At 48.2% G+C, this 17,172-nt stretch overlaps 1 protein-coding gene across 1 annotated transcript in view; it reads right to left on the bottom strand.

Annotated features, from left to right (window-relative positions):
- Nucleotides 1-17,172, bottom strand: part of LOC105808925 (A disintegrin and metalloproteinase with thrombospondin motifs 17) — a 223,642-nt gene that overhangs the window by 88,026 nt on the left and 118,444 nt on the right. The window contains exon 8 of the mRNA XM_012642686.1: nt 13,508-13,613. Coding sequence (XP_012498140.1) covers nt 13,508-13,613 — 106 coding nt within the window. The remainder of the gene's footprint in view (nt 1-13,507; nt 13,614-17,172) is intronic.

Raw genomic sequence — 17,172 nt, forward strand, 5'->3', positions numbered from 1 at the left:
CACTTAACCCAGGAAGGACACAGAGGAACTGCACTGCCTTCTTCATTTTTGGAGATGAGGCTGGGATTAATACAGCCTAAGAACCTACACAGAGAGCATGCAGCTAACCATAACCCCTCACATACAGAATGGTACATCAGTTTCATCTCTTGTGCCAACTCTAATCTATTGGCAGTGGCTGCCTACGGAGTTAGGAAGGCTTATGAGCTGGGGCTCATTCATTCTGGGATCAATTACTAATAGTAATGTCTGTCAGTGGCATACAACAGGGAAGTAGAGACAGAATGTTTTGCTGGCAGTGACTGCAGTCTAAACACATTGCCATTAAGCTATGTTACTACCATCTTGTACATTACATCTAATTGATCTGAGACTAAATTCACATTAAATGCCATCTGGACAGCTGTAAGTCATATGGTGAGCACGTGGACTTCAACATTGACAAAGGCCTGAAGCCTGGCTCTGCCACTTACCAATGGGGTGTCCCTGAGCCTCACTTTCCTTGCTATGACATGCAAATACTACTACTATTATAGCACTGGGGGGACATGGAATGCAGTCATGCACTGCTGCATGTGGCCACTTTTCCAAGTGGTCAAGAACTTCATGTACTCTGAATTTTTGCACAATCTTCTCCCTCCCATCTCTGTACCATCTCAGTGTCTGATGAGCATGCTACCCATCTCCATGGCCAGGTCGTGACTAAAATATTTAACCAAGCAGTGATTCCAGTGAGCCTGTGGCAGGCAGGAAGCATCTCTCCCAGGTAGACTTCTCTCTACTAATAAGCATCAATTGGGTAAGGTTGTCCAACGCTTACAAATTCCTTTGACTGCAGCCAACTCATAGTTCTCCATATTTCCCACGAGGAGTAATAGAGTTTTGCAGAACTGGGTGAAACTTACATTCCCTGTCCCTGCACAATTCTTGGCTGACTTCTAGGACTGCCTCTTTTATTTTTGAGAGCTCAAAAATTATGTCTGATGAGCCATTCTGGAATCTTGCCTACAAACAATATTCATATAAGATGGAATGTATGCCATTTGTTTCACTTCCCTTTCGCAAGATGGCATTTGCCTGTTTTCAGTCTTCAGCACTCCCTGCCTTTCCTACACTGCTCCTCCACAGTTGTCAACACGGCCTGGCACTCCCATTTGCAGATAAGCTCTTTCAGTTTGGGCCAAGAGAGCTGGAATCATGTGAAGCAACTGGTTAACCTCCCATCACCTCCTCTGTTACCCAGGACCTCAGCTCCCACAGGTAACTTGCACATCTTTGGGGTGTATGAAAACCAGGGGAGACCGGCTGGGCTGTCAAGGACATGATGGGCACGCCCAGGGATGAAATCACAGAAGGCAGTATATGCCAGGGCGCCCTTTATGTTCAAATGAGATATCTTTACAACTCTTGGCAAATCCCCAAGGTTGAAAATTGATCACTTTGGGGGGTTCTTTAACTTTCCTTCCACTTTGGTCATCAACCTGCTTCACTTTCTTTTCTGAGCCACTTCTCACAGAGAAATGAATTTCAGTCATTTTGTAGGAGTCGTTGCAAGCACAACAAAGACCACCGAAGACTCACACCAGGCAGTCACCAGGCTCAATCCCCATCGGGCAGACCAGCTTCTCTGGACATGTGATTCAATTCATGTTGCAGCAAGAAGTGACCAGGGTCCTAGAGTTCAAGGCTCACTCAAAACCACCAGATTCCAGAATTTTCCACCGTGCACCTAGGGGCTGCAGGGAGCTTCTAGACCATGGGTAATATTAATAATATGCCAAATGTGGAAGGAGAAAATGATGCCTTTTGTGTCTGATCCAAGAGACAACCCAAGAGGCTGACTTACCAACCTATAACTTCACCAAGGGGACAGCCACAGGGCTGACCCTTCACATATGGGTCACTGGCAGCAAGGACGGGAAAAAGCCACCCTCTAGGAAAAGCACAGTTGCTCATACTTCAGTTTCTGCCTCCAAACCATAAATAAAAACTGAGTGGGAGAACAGAAAGGGGCAAGACAGCAATGCTGGCATTTCATAGCCTCAGGCTCAGGCTGTAGGCTGCCTTTTTGGCATGGCAAAGACCACCACTTTGGGGACTTTCAGGGAGTGTTTGATGTTTTAGTTCAGTGTTTCAGACAGTCCTGCTGTTTCCTTCCAACTTCTACATAGAAAACTCCCATTTCATGGGAAACTCAAATTCCAGATGACCAGCATGTTCTCGAATAAGCTTGTCAACACCCAGGCTGTCAAGGAAGCTGAGTGGAAACCTAGCCTCAAACTTCGAAGCCCGCTGAAGACCCCTCGGCGCCTGCTGGCATCGTATGGCCAGTAAATAAAGCACAGGCGAAGATCAGGGGCCAGAGAAGAGATTCCAAAGCCAGGGCAAGAAAGCAATCCTAAAAACTCCCCCACATAGAAAAAAGCTTCTTTTTTTAAAAAATAAGTTTTTCCCTTCAGCTCCACCAAGTTATTTGTACCCGCAGCTGCAGTGCATGTATAGAAAGGAGTGAGCACAGCAGCAAGGGGAGGTCGACAGAAAGGGCCACCTCTCCAATGTGCTTTAACCACCTGTTTCAAACCATCACATGCACATGAATCGCCCTGGTGGGCCTGAGTTCCTGCATTTCCACAGGCTCCCAGGTGACCCGAGGCTGCTGGTCTCAGACCACAGGGCAGAGCGAGGCACCAGAGGAAGTTGGATGGTGTTTCTCCACTCTGTGCAGCACAAACACGGGAGTCCTCCCTCTTCATTGCCAGATTCTGAACTGGGCACGGGATACGAGAGTTTTAGGTGATGATAACTGTTAAGTGAGAAAGGACAGTTCAGCTGGGGGGTGATATGTGGATGGGGGTGCGATTTGGGAGCTTGCTCTGCTGAGTAAGCCAAGATCTGTGTGGACCAGGCAGCTGGCAGAAAGTTCACTGCCTTTCTCTTTATAGCATCCCTCTTCCTGCTGCTCAGTGCAGTTTCTGACACCCCTGAGCGATCACCCTCAGGTGACACGAAGATGAACAGGCCCTTAATTAATCCAGGTGCTCCCCCACTGCAAAGCCACCAACACGGCCAACTGTAGGCTCATTCGGCATCATTTACCAAAGCAGCACATGCTTCTGTCTGGAACGAATAATGTCGCTAAAGTTTCCTCTGAACAGAAACCAAACTACATGTAACTTTGGGTCAGAAGCAGGGGTCCTGTCATTTGGTCCTGACAGCGTCTGAAGCTACCCCATGGCAGGGTTCCTGCTGGGTCTGCCATGTCCTCAGTGCGGGGATACTGTCACCAAGTGACTTCTAAGACCACTGCTGTGTCTCTGCTCTGCCTTCCTCTTTAATGGGCCACTTGGATGTGAGCTGGGGAAGCCATGGCCCAGGTGCGGGCACAGGTGCAGGCCCCTGAGGTGACACATGCTAGCACTCCAGGGCCCTGTTCCACCCAGCAGCTGCCTGCTTCGCCTCTCAGCAGCGGCAACACCAGGGACTTTGGCAGCCCTAAGACTTTCCCCCGGCTCAGTTTGAAACTGACCAACCTGCTTTCTGTCATCCTCTCCTGGCTCCTGACGGCAATCGTAGGTGAGCTGGCAAATCACTGAGGCCCCTCTCACAGAAGCATGGCTGTGCTTAACGAGATGACATCTTTTCCACGTGTCCAGTGACTTGCTAAGGAATTGATATCCTCCTTCATTCTCTATCCATCTACTTATTTATTAATAAGTTTTTTCCAAGAGAGGGCATTCCCAGAGCCTCACGCCAGCCCCTGGCAACTGCTGCACTGTGTTCTGCTCTGATGTTAGGACAAAGGGCATGCCTCTGTGGCTCCCCCAGACCCCTAGAGCCCTTTCTGCCACTGCCATCTGGCAAAACCACCACTCGCATGCAAGGTGAGAGTGTCTCCTCTGTGTCCTCGAGCAGACAAGGATGAGGAGGGCCCTTTCCCAGAATGTGCTATTGACCAGACTGGTGGCAAGGTCTCCAGGGTCTCAGAGAACCTGCAGGTGTCCCCAGGTACTTGGTTTCAAATTGTGCATCAGCAGTGGGCAGTGGATGGACAGGAATTTAAGGCAGGAAACCAAACACCCGGGAGAGTGGGGGCACTGCCTCCGCAGAGAAATCTGCGTCAGACCGCACTCCTGCCACCTCCCACGGTACTTAGGAAAGCCCGGCCGTGTGGGCCGAAGGTGGCTTTCTCAGTAAAGGTGAGTCCAGCTACCAGGAGAGCCATGTGACGGGGGGGGCTCCTCGTCCATGGCCCGGGCTCTGCTCACGTGTGGAAAGGGTGCCATGCTGCTGCCTGACGCTCTGGTCTGAGTCTCCACTGGCCACTCAGAGCGGTGGGATGGGAAATGACTCGCAATCTGCAAAATGGCACGAAGAGGACTCTGGATGTCCCTTCCAGCTCCAAGAACCATGAGAAAAGCCATTTAGCTGACGCTGCCAGAAACTCTGGCAATCAAACGAGAAAACTAGATCTTATCTGATCTCTGGAAGAGTCTGTAACATAAGGAAGTTCTGAGGGGATTTCAGGATCTGATTTTTTAGCCAAACTCAACTTTTCTTCCTGTCTCGCCGAACATCGCCTCAGACGCCATCATCTTAGGCCAGGCAATTCACCCGATAATTGAACACAAAGAATTCCTGGGGTAGAGACAAACACCACATGGCTTTTATAACCTTTCTCATTACAGAAATGAAATTCCGGGGGCAGAGGAAGCCCTGCCACAGCTGGGTTTTCCATCTCGGCAACGGTGTCCAGCCAATAGCTGTTGGGACACGCTGCTCAGAATACAGGTGGGACCACATCGGCCTGCGTGCTGATGAGCTTTTAATGGCTTTCCACTTGTTTGTGTTCCTCCCTCTGAGCCGGGTGTCAGGCCTGGCCTAGTTAGATTTCGGAAGGCTGTGGCTGAGGTCCTCAGCCACAGGACAGAGGCTCTGGGTTTCCCAGACAACTGAAGAAACGTTCTCTCCTCCCATGTGACCCCACGTCAGTGAAACGACTGCAAAGGAAAGCACTATCATTTTGCTACAGCTCCCGTGGACGCTGGATAATGAGACATCGCTGCTGTTTGAACAGGGCTAATATCCACAGACGACCCTTGTTGCTCTGGTCACCGCTGCTGCGGCGCCTCCAATTCAAAATCCCCCGCTATCGACGAAGGGCCACAAGGAAATTCTACTTTTATTCATGTGGGAGAAAGCAGAAAAGCAGGCAACGTGGAGAGGGGGTGGGAGAGGCTGTGCAGAGTGCCCGCATCCTGCAGATCCTCCAAAGTCACAGTCGTTCTCTCAGCCAAGGTGCCAGGAGGTTCACGGTTCATCCATCGACATGAAAACCCTGCAGCTCTCGGCAGCAAAATGTAAAAGATAGCTAAATACGTAAATGAAAGGAAACGAGGCCTGCGTGTTTTGTACAACGCTGGAATTTGGGACAGACAGCCGCGCCCAGCGGACGCTCACGCGCTGACTTTGATGCAGGAGCCAGGCGCAGAGGAAATCGCTCAGGAATCACTCCAAGCCCCCCCAGGGAAACCTGAGAGCCCTTGAACGCTGCTAGCACCACCAATTACCCTGCAGTGAGGACAAGAAGGCTGCCGTGGGAGCTGAGTGGAAACTGAGGATGAAGCCCACGGAGCCAGGCAGGAACCTGTCCAGAACCCTCTCTAGAGCCCAACCCTTTCCTGGGAGAAGGTACCCCCTTTTCTCGTCCTTGAGGAAGGCTAACCCGTCTGTGAATACAACTGCCCTAACTCCAACCAGAACAAAAGCACGTTCCCTGCCCCACCCCCAGATTTCTAAACAGTTATGACATTCCCAGAAATTCTCTCTCCGTGGTACAATCCTAAGGCCAGCTCATCTGCTGTCTGCGCCGTGCCTATGGGCAGAGCACCCAGGCCAGACACTCGAGGCAAGAGCAGCCCACCACATCTGTCTTCTGGTGGGCTGCCGCCTGCCCAGATCTGTCCTGTGTCCACCCTGTGTCCCTCTGGCACCACACCGACCAGCTCATTCTTAATACAAATCACAGACCAGGCATGTCCCTGTTTCACACATCTGGATAATGGCTTGCTTTCCTTCCTGTTCTGGGATTGAGACGATTCCTTTTTGTTTGAACTATGTCAACTCTAGCTACGAGAACATTTCCCCCAGCATGGCTCTCTCCTTCCCTTCCCTCTGCTCCCCACCGCTCCCCAGACACGTCCACCCACTGCCCATGGGCCACACTGCTCAGAGATCAGATTCCTTCGTGCCCTGAGCTACAGACCAGGCAAGCATGTCCTCAGTCAATGTGACATCCTTCCCAACATGAACTGTCCTGAACTCACCTTTGCACAGTGTCACATCTGGCTGGAAGAATCCAGAGTGACTGGATCTGATTTTGACAGGTGTCTTTGTCAGAGGATACCAAACTTCACACATGACCTGCCCAGGGCCGTGGGTCCCCTTGTTACATCAGGGCACACGGTGGCGTCCCACCCGCCCTCTGTCCTCATGGGACTGAGAGGGCAACCAAGTCCCTGGCTCTGCTCATGCCTCCACACTCCTCCCGGGTATACCTGTCAGGACAGCAATTCCAAAACAGGGGAGGAGGGAACAGCTCGGGGGGGCAGGGGTGTCTACGCAGGTCTGAGAACCCAGGTGTGCACACACATTGTGTGACCATGTCAAGATATATTGTTTTGTGTGTCTGCAGGCGCATACGTGACTACCAGATGGCCAAACACAGCTCCTCATCAGCATGTCTGTACCTGAAAACCACAGCCCTGTGTGTCTCTCCCTGGCATCTTCAGGTATTCGGTACCTTGAGCCTCCACCACGGCAGGTGAACTCCCGAGGGCCCCACTCGCCCCTCCGCCTCTGCTTCTGGCCTCTCCATTTCCAGGCTTCTGCTCACCCCATTCTTCCCATTGCTCTGCTGTAGGTCACTTTGCACTTTGTGTTACATCCTCAGAAAGGTCTCCAGGGAAGTGTCAGATGACAGACGACTGGACTTAGCCTGTCTATGGTGGCAACTTTCAGGATTGCCAGGCTTTAAGTGGGCATTTGAAAAGGGCACAGCACACAGGATTCGGGGTGACAGAGGGAGAGGTGGAGCAGGTGGGAGGATCTTCAGCACGACTGGGGCTCGACACTGAAGGAGGCCTGGAAGCCTGGGGTGTGGGACAAGAGAGGGGAGCGAGAAGGCGGAAGACACCAGAAAGACGATGAGACCCTACAACATTGCATCTGCTGCCCTTTTCCACCCAGGATGCACGGGAATCTCCTGGAGAGCCTTCCTGAGTCTCCTCTCCCAGAGCGAGTGGATCGATCTAGGGTGAAGCTTAGCCCCTGGCTTTCTAAGCGCCCTAGTGCCTTCTCGTGAGGCACTGCTACATGTCTTCCAAGCAAGTTCCCCGGCTTCCATCGAGGCAGTGCTTTTAAGGCCACAGGCTGGGCCTGCCGACAAGAGGAGAAGTCAACCCGAGTGGGAAGAGTTCTTTGACTTAAGAAAGGGCTTAGGGATGTCAGGTAGAACCCCAAGAGGTGGTCAGGAGAACCTCCACCCTGAGTACAGGCTGCAAGATGTTGACCCCAGGCATGGCACTGTGCCTGCTGGAGGACCTGCCATAGGTCCCCTGGGCTGGGGAGTCTTGTGGTTTGGACTGGCTCTCGAGGCAGGCATTTCTTTATCTCTGATCTGACTCAGGTATATCTAACAGAGCCTCCTAAATTCAATAGAGGCAGAGATTTATTTTTTGCAAAGGGAAATCCTTTCATTTGTCCATATAAAGATAAGTCTTTTTTTCCTGAGTGGGTAGCAGATTGTGCACCAAGGGGACTCCCTCTTGTCTCCTGTCACCACACCTAGAAAGCCCTGTTTTTAGACATTTCCCAGGAACTTGCTGTCTTACCTGAGGAGCATACTGCATGCACAGGTCTCTGGGCTTCCCTGGCCCCAGAATGTCCAGTGGAGACTTGGTTCTCTGCCCTGCTGGCCTCCAACTGCACCAGGGCCAGCCCCCCTAACTGTGCCATCTTATACCCTACTTCCTTCAACACAAAAGGTATTCCCGCCAACTTTCATAGAGCCATTTACTTTCTCTTTTACATAAGAACTTCCAAATCATAGCCAATGATAGACTCTAAAATTCCAATAGATGTATTACACCCAGTCATTTTAATGCAATACTAACGTCATTGCCAACTACCTCCTTGATCTGGGATTTTGTTTTTGCTTTTCCTCACGGGCAGTCAGCATGGACCTAAGCTTCAGCCCCTCTCCAGGAGACAGTTTCTCCCAGACCCGTCAGGGTTGAGTCTCGAAAGCATGCCCTGTCTGAGACAAACAAATGCCTGTTTCCAGCTTTCTCTTCTTCTCTTTAAAACCAAATATTGATACACATCTTGGACGCTGACTTCCACCGCAAGCACCGTGCCCTAGTCTCTGGAGGGAAAAAAACCTGGGCAGTGTTGGCTGGCAGGCCTGTTCCTCTCAAAGCATTGCCCTTCATGCGTCAACTCCAGCCTAACAAACACCAGTTGGCAGCTATAGCCCTCTGAAGTGAAAGAGGCCCATTACCGCCCTCTTCTCGTGCTCAGGAGCTGCTGCTATCGGTCACTGCAGGACGAAAGAAGACGAAAGGAGACACGGACTAAAACACACCCATCTCACAGCAGGCTTCTTTAGCTATCACTGCAGGGCAGGGAGACAGCTACCCTCCTCAAACTCATGCTGCCAACATTTTCATGCACTACAACTAAACAGAAACACGTAGCTGCCTACCAGAATAGTCTTTCATGGGTGAGAAGGCAACCAAGGGCATGGATGCTCATTTAAACACCGCAAGGCTGTTGTCAGCACGGCTGCTGCTCAGAGCCAGCTCATCTTCCCGGTAGCAACATAGAGCAGAACCCCCAAGTTCTGCCCCCGCACCCACACTGCGGTTTGCAAACCCTCCAGCTCCTGTCTTACAGCGGGGTTGGGAGTCCCTCCCAGCCTACTCCCAGGGCAAAGCATCAGAACGCCATGAATCTCATCTACAGTACTCAAGTTTCCTAGGGAAACCCCTCTATTCAGCCAGCTAGCAGTAGCTATACCATGGCATTTACTTCCCTAAAACTGAAGGTGTGTTGGTTTTTGACTACACGACAAACTCTCTTTTTTATTATTTATCTCTGGTAGTTTGGATCCTTACGTTAATGGACCTACTGTATGCATGTATTATCATGTAAGTGATTGCAAATCATGTTAGGTAGAAACTATAAGTTTTTTTTTTTAAAGCAATACTAGTTTCCTAACATACAAAGTAAAAACTAAACACCTACCTCATAGGACTGATTCAATAGCACAATGCATGTACAGCATCTAGCACAGTACCCTGAACATAGCAGGAGTTCAATAAATGAGAGATCTTATTTGACTTAACTATCATCAGTACATTATTAATTCATGGCCAAACCAGCCATGGTGAAACTTGCCATGCCATATTACCATGGCAAGAATTTTTAATTTAGTTTAAAATGTATGACATATTTGATTGCAAACTGGATTGGAGCCAGTTTACAATCCCAAATAAATTATTGTGTTTGACTATACTACAAGGCTATAGTAACCAAAACAGCATGATATCGGTACAAAAATAGAGACATAGACAGATGGAACAGAACAGAGAACCCAGATGTAAAACCATCTACCTACAACCATCTGATCTTCAACAAGGAAGACAACAATGTACACTGGGGAAAAGAAACCCTATTCAATAAATAGTGCTGAGAAAATTGGATAGCAACATGTAGAAGAATGAAACAAGACGCCTACTTCTTACAAAAATTAATTTAAGATGGATAAAAGATTTAAATCTAAGGTATGAAACCATAAGAATTCTAAAGGAAAATGCAGGAAAAAATCTTCTAGATATTGGCTTAGGCATAGAATTTATGACTAAGACCCCAATGGCAATCATGGCAATAGTGAAAATTAATAAATGGAATTTGATTAAACTAAAAAGCTTCTGCACAACTAAGGAAACAATCAACAGAGCAAATAGACAACCTACAGAATGGGAGAAGGTATTCAAAAGCTACACATCCAATAAAGGGCTAATAACCAGAATTTACAAAGAAATCAAGCAAATCAGCAAGAAAGAAACAGACAACCCTACTAAAGAGTGGGCAAAGACATGAACAGAAGCTTCTCAAAAGAAGAAAGACAAATGGCCTATAAACATATGAAAAAATGTTCAGCATCAGTAATCATCAGGGAAATGCAAATTAAAACCACAATGAGACACACCTTACCCCAGTCAGAATGGTTTTTATTAAAAAGTCTAAAAACAATAGATGCTGGTGTGGATGCAGGGAGGAAGGAACACTTATTCACTGGTGGTGGGACAAATTAGTACAACCACTATGAAAAACAGTATGGAAATTCCTCAAAGAGCTAAAAGTAGACCTACCATTCAATCCAGCAATGCACTGTTGGATATTTTCCCAAAGGAGAAGAAGACTTTTCATTAAAAAGACACCTGTACTCGAATGTTTATAGCAGCACAATTCACAATTGCAAAGATGTGGAATCAACCCAAGTGCCCATCAATTCATGAGTGAATTAATAAAATGTGGTATATGTATACCGCAGAGTACTATTCTGCCATACAAAAGACAAATTATTAATAATACCTTTTGCAACAATCTGGGTGGAACTAGAGACCATTCTCCTAAGTGAAGTATCTCAAGAATGGAAAAACAGACACTACATGTACTTACTATTAAATTATAACTAACAGATGAACACACATGTGCACAGAGGGAGGTAAGACTCAGTGGAAATCAAGCAGGGGGGTGGAGGGAAGAGAGGAGGGGCAAAAACCTACCTAATGGGTACAATGAACACGATTTGGGTGACGGGCACACCTACAGCCGGGACTCAAGCAGTACAAAAGCAATCCATGTAACCAAAAACATTGTGCCCCCTTAATATTTTGAAATTAAAAAAACAAATAAATTATGTTTGAACTATTTAAAATAGAACTATGCATACAAAGAGACACTAGAAAGAGAAGAGGGAGGAAGTACAATTCCAGGATACAGAGGAGTTAATTGCTGAAAATGAGCCCTAAATTTAGCTTTGTGTTTTCTGACAGCCAGAGCAAAAACAAAATCATGTTAATTGATGCAACTCATTGTTTGATAAATGGAATTGCACTCATACAGGAAGGGAATTTTTCTCCTGACATTCAGATCTAAGGGTACCTGCTCACACACACACATACCCATCCTTCAGAGGGATGTTTCACTTTATCAGTATTCAATCATAAGGGGCTGGTAGGTGAGCCACTTGGGGACTTTCTTAACATACGCTAAAGAACGTGGAAGCAAACTGCTCCACTCTATTCCAAAATATGGAAGGGCTTTCAGGTTTAGTATCTGTGAAGCAGCTGGGCCAGTGGCTTTGCTCAGCAGCTTGGTCTTAGCCTTTTCAAGCAGCCCATACAGCCTGGCCCCTGCTCTGAGCCCAGTGACCAGAGGGTCCTGTGGCTTCATCCTTGGGTAATCCGTTTCCCACCACTTGCAAACAATCAGAGACAACAGACTTCCCTGGGAAAACCATAATCACCCACAAAGGGGGAGGGTCAAATGGCTAGCAGGATTTATTGGCTTTGATTAACAATAAGGTGTTTGTTTTTGTAGGTAATTAGAGTTCAATAGCAAGCTATAAAGAGTCCCCCAAGAAATTCCAGATTGTAGCTAAAGGGTACTAAAGTATGACTGAATCTAACCATTCATCTTTGCAGACCTCCTGTGCTAAGAAGCTAGTGTTTGATGTAGCACAACCGAACAGGTCTTCAGGGAGAAAATGGCCCTCTGTCTTAACGTCTGCGGAGAAAAAAACCTCCATGCAGCACGTGTGTATCCACATGTGTGTGTAAACAGCACTCCGGCACGTGCCATGCTCTTGGATGCTGCCAAGGAATATTGCATTGATATAATGGTAGCTCAAATCATCTTATTTAAACTGACTATTCAAAGGTCCCTAACCACCTGCATGTTGGTGAATACTACGACAGCTCTGCGTCCTTACAACCATTAGGCAGTTGCTTCCCAGGTAGTCTGATGGGCTGGTTGGTCCTTTGAAGGTGGGAAGATGTTTGCAAAATCCATTTTGATTTATGCCTTTTTTCCCCCCAGTAAATCCTTCTTGGGTATAGGTTCTTAACAACTCGGAGGTGTTAAGACAAATTTGATCGCATCTAATTTTTGAAATAGTATTGGCAACGTGTTGTCACCAATATTTCAAAAATAGTATCAAGATGAATTAACTGTGTGCTTAGAGGCAATTGCTCATTTTGCTTCACCAAGCCCTAGATCGATAACATGTGATTTCCTCCTTAATCTCAGGAAATAAACATAACATTATTTCTACTCTCTGTACCCACACCATGATATCTTATAAGTACAGAAAAGCCAAATACCAAACTTGTCTCAAGGAGTGGAAAAAATTAAAATGGGACCAGATAAACAAAAAGTAAAGCCACAGATATGGAAAATACTAGAGGAAAACAACTGCTTTTATACTTCTTATACATTGTCTTTATTCTTGCAAAAGCTCAAGTTAACAGTTAAGGCCCCAGACATCTTACTGTCTAGCATTAGGTCATTAGAAAACCTTTACAATAATTTTTCCCCCAAGAATGAGATTTCCATTTAATTATGTTCTATTCAATCCAATATAAATTTTCTCACTGTTTTGCATGCTCTGGCCTCCTCAATTTAACATTTTTTAAAGTTCTTAAGCAGTCACATCACCATTTTTCCTTCAGAGAAACACAAAACACACACGTACTCCAGGATAAAGAGCAAACCCTCAGCCCACGGTTTCAGAGCCAGCTGGCTTTCTGCCGCCCAAGGCCTCCTACAGGTGACCGCAACCTTGGGCCAACCACTCAACGTCTCTGACCCTCTGTTTCCTCATCTGAAAAAAAATGAGGAGGTTGCCACAGATCCCCCCTGAGGCATCTGTGGGCTCTAAGGTTCTATGGTTATTTCATCCTAAAGGGAAGAATTTCCATGTGCAAATGCTATGTAGCTGTTCACTGCATAAAACTGAGATACTGAATCCTACATTCAGAAAGCTGGACTTTGTTTGGAACTGGCCCGAAAAGAAAAAGTCAACAGTATAAAGATAAGTCCCATTATTGGAATGATAAACTTAGAGTGAATCAGAGATCCTGCTGATCTGGGAAAGGAAACGCAACTAAATAAGACGCTCGAAGAAAAACCTTTTACTGTATTGGCTTTAAGAACAGACATGAACATTAAATTAACATTTCTGCTCTCCAAGCCAGGCTGTTCAGTAGTCTCGCCAGTTCCCTGCAAGGCTGCGACCCTGACTCACTGGCCTGGGTCCTTCATTGTGCTAGCAGCAAAGGCATAGAGCAGCGTTGTTTTAAAACTCACAAAATTCAAGCAAAAAAAAATGTGTATTCAAAAAGGAATTTAAAGAAGCAGAATGACAGAGTCTGATACTTACTTGTGGCCCAGCTCATGAGCGATGGTAAAGGCCAAGTTGAGACCATTGTCTTCGGCGAGCACACACTTCCTCTTAGCACTGCACACACCTCCTAAGTAAGCAATTCCTGCAGCAGAGACACAAAACACATTCTCTTGAGAATGCGGGAGGCCCTGACGTCACCGGGCAAGTCTGCATGGTTAACATCACGTACAGTCGAGAGAGGGGCAAACTGGGACATTGCTGACCCTGGGACTGGACCTGTCAGTCTGGGACCCGCGTGGGATGGGTTTGCGTATGATGCTTTTGTATTCACCCAATAATAGCCACAAATGTCTACCAAGCATTTAATATGTGCCAGGTGGTATGCTGAGTAGTTTATACACATCATCCAATTTTATCCTCATTACCCAGGATGAGGCAAAGCGAGGTTCAGAGAGGAAAGGAAACTTTCCCAGAGTCACCTGGATTGGCACCCAGTGCTGGGATCCTACACCAGATCCGTCCAACTTCAGCACCCAGGGCTGGGACCAGGTGAGGCCAGCCAGACAAGGTGCCCAGTGTGCAAAGTTTAAGGAGGCTCTCCCTCCCGGGAGCTGGCCCTGCACTCGCACGCCCCTGCAAGAGTGTGCCTCCTTAAATTTCGCACCATGGGCCCCTTTCGCCTCACCCTCTCAGGGCATGAGCTTGGATCTGTGCTGGAGCGTACGGAGAACAGGTGTGCGGAACATTCAGAAAAATGTACTAGGAGTCCTTGAAAAAGAGAGCACAACCCAGAGGGAGTAGAGCCCATGCTGGGAGCAGGAGGGCCCTGAAGTCATCAGCGAGGACTGAGCCTGAGGGCCGACTCTCTCTTCTCAGCACACAGGCGCTTGTGCCTAAGGACCTCACCCAAAGACAGGAAAACCGAACTGGCACACACCAGGAGGAACGTGGCACAGGCAGTGGTGTGAGCAACAGGCTGCACGCTGGAGGACAGGAGTTGCAGGTGGGGATGGGCAGCCAGCTGCTGGAGGAGGGATGGGAGTTCTCCGGGGGACAGAGGCTCTTCTGGCAGAGGGATGTGTGTGAATGACCCAGGGGCCTTGGACGACCAGCCATCTGGGGAGTGCTGGGCAGTCAGTCTCAGCAGGGGTGGGGAGGGTGAGCCCCCGCTGGCCACATCTCTGGGGACTGACTCTCCAGGGCCCCCCACTGCTCTCCATGCTTGTGCTCTCCCTGTACCCAGAATAGACATCCCTCACCGCTCAGGGCTTATGTCCACAGGGCCCGCTAGGAAACCTGCCATCCGCCCTTCCATTGGCATCTGACCCCTCTGAGGACAGCTCCTCAACATGACCCTTTGAGATGCACGAGCGGATGGGGGCATGGGGTGCCTGGAGGAAGAGGCTTGGTGCTCCCTGCACTGAGGTCATGCCGGATGTGGCGAGCGCAGTGGCTCTGCAGCACGGTGCCATGCAGCAGTGGCTGGCAACGGTGTGGATGGAGGCCAACCCCACCTGGACTCTATGCAGCAGCACCGTGTCCTGGGATGGGCTGCGGCCACCCAAGGAAGGGGCACTTGCTCTCCACCCCCGGCAGTGTCCACCCACCAAGCCGCTCACTGCTCTGTTCCAAGGGCTTCTTCCACTCACTTGCACACGGTGTCTCAGAAGGGAAGGAATTGGCAAAGGGCAGAGGATAATAGGGCAGGGGAAACTATTTTATTTAAAGGACCCCTCCCTTCCTGTTCCCAAAGAGCTGACCCAACATCCTCTCTGCTGACATCAAAATCAAACTGGTGTAGAGATCAGACACACACAGGGCACTGCCTCCTGGTCCTCTCCGTGAAGCTCAGAGGACGCTCACAGGGCCTGGCTCTGCAGAGAGACCCAGCTCTGGGGCTCACATTCCACACGCTGAGCCCTAGTACCACACCACGGGTCTATTTTTGTTTGGAAACATGTGAAGTGTTTGGCCAAGGTTAAAAAGTTTTTTAAAAAAAGAAACATTATTTGGCCTCAAGATGCTTTTTTGGCACACAGACATCATAATTCAGCAGTGCAGACTATTGGAACAACACAACAACCAGAAAGGGTGAGATCTGGCTTCTCAGTGCCTTCAAGGTCATTATTCTGGTTTCGTTTAAAAATGCTTCGTGAGTTGCTAAAAGTCCATGAGTAGGCAGGCGGAATGCTGCTGCACGGCCCTGATGGCATGCACACCTAGCGCTCAGACACGCACCCAGCAGCGCCTGCCCAAACCTGGCTGCAGTGTCTCTGGGTCAGTGAATCAATTAGCAACAATCAGATGTGCATGCCTGGAGAAGTCGCCTGGTGAGGGGGGAGGGAGGCATAACAAGGCCAGATGTGCTGAGCTTGCTGTCCTGAGCGCACCGGCTGTGGGCTCTGCTGCTGAACCAGCAGACCCTAAATGCCACAGGAACACTTGCCCTGGCCTCAGCCGCACCGTGCACCCGAGCGGGCAGCCCTGACTTTTCATTCTAATTAGGCGGCGTACAATGCTAGGGAAACAGCGAGGCAAAGACCGTTCCAATAACTGCATTTTAATTTTTCCAAGGCGCGGATGATTTTTTTTTTTTAAATTAGAAAACAAAGAATCAATTTATTTACAAGAAATGCTCTCTCACAAAGGCGGATTAAGGGCTAATGGTTCTAATGCTTTTAATGATTTATTCCAATCGTGACCAGCTTGGTCATAAAACCAAGCAAGGAAAACACATAAAAGAAAATAGCTCCTGATAACAGGGCACAAGAGCGGTGTGAGTTTATGGGGGACGGTGTGGAAATGCTTAGAATGCACAAAACAAAGTCTGGAGAAAATCCCAGGTTGTTATAAAAGTAAGAGCTGCGGGGCGGGGGTGGTGTGGGGGGAATAAAGGGTAATTAAGCCATCCGGCTTTGGCAGAAAACAAAGCCCGCCACTATTCCGTGTTTCTGGAAAGAAACCTCAGTCTAGGGAAGAGGGAGCACCGGAGACCCACAGATACCACCTCAGGCTGCAGAAGGCGCCAACCTGGAAAAACCCACCAAATCCCCGTGTCGGCGCTTGTCAAGAAATGAGGAAAAACCAGTTTCTCTGTATTGATTTATTTAAAAAATGAAGTCTATAACACAGTTCTGCTAACTTCAGTGTTGATGTCGAGGAACCAGCCCCTCCTACATAAGTGGAATTCCCTTACGCTAAAGCCATGGTTTCTTAGATCCTAAAGTGATGCTTTCAATGGTTTCAGCCTTCTGTGATTTAAAATTCCCCACAAATCATAGAACTTACTTAAAAATTTAAAAAACCACAACAATTCCACATGTTTGCACAGCTCCTTGGAACAAAAGGGAAGCAAAAAGGCAACTGGCATTTATTAGTTGTGCTGCTCCACGGGCACGTGTGCTCTGACGCTCGGCCTTCCCTTACTTGGCAGTTGTTAATGGCCCCATTTTACAGATGGGGAAACAGAGGCCCAGTAACCAGTTTTATGGTTAATCAGCACCCAAACTGGGATACAAATGCAGGGCTCTCTGCCTCCCACCCCGTGTTCCTTGAGGCAAACCCTGGCCTCCCTCACCAAAGCTTTGGTAACCAAAAAACAATGAATCATCTTTGAGGATTTAGAGGATTTTCATAAATCCTAATGTGTGTGCATGTGGAGATGTTCGTGGAATAGCGTGAAGCTTTGACAGGTTTGGGTC

This window comes from Propithecus coquereli, unplaced genomic scaffold (assembly GCF_000956105.1).
Source record: "Propithecus coquereli isolate 6110/MARCELLA unplaced genomic scaffold, Pcoq_1.0 Scaffold184, whole genome shotgun sequence".
Taxonomy (NCBI): Eukaryota; Metazoa; Chordata; class Mammalia; order Primates; family Indriidae; genus Propithecus; species Propithecus coquereli.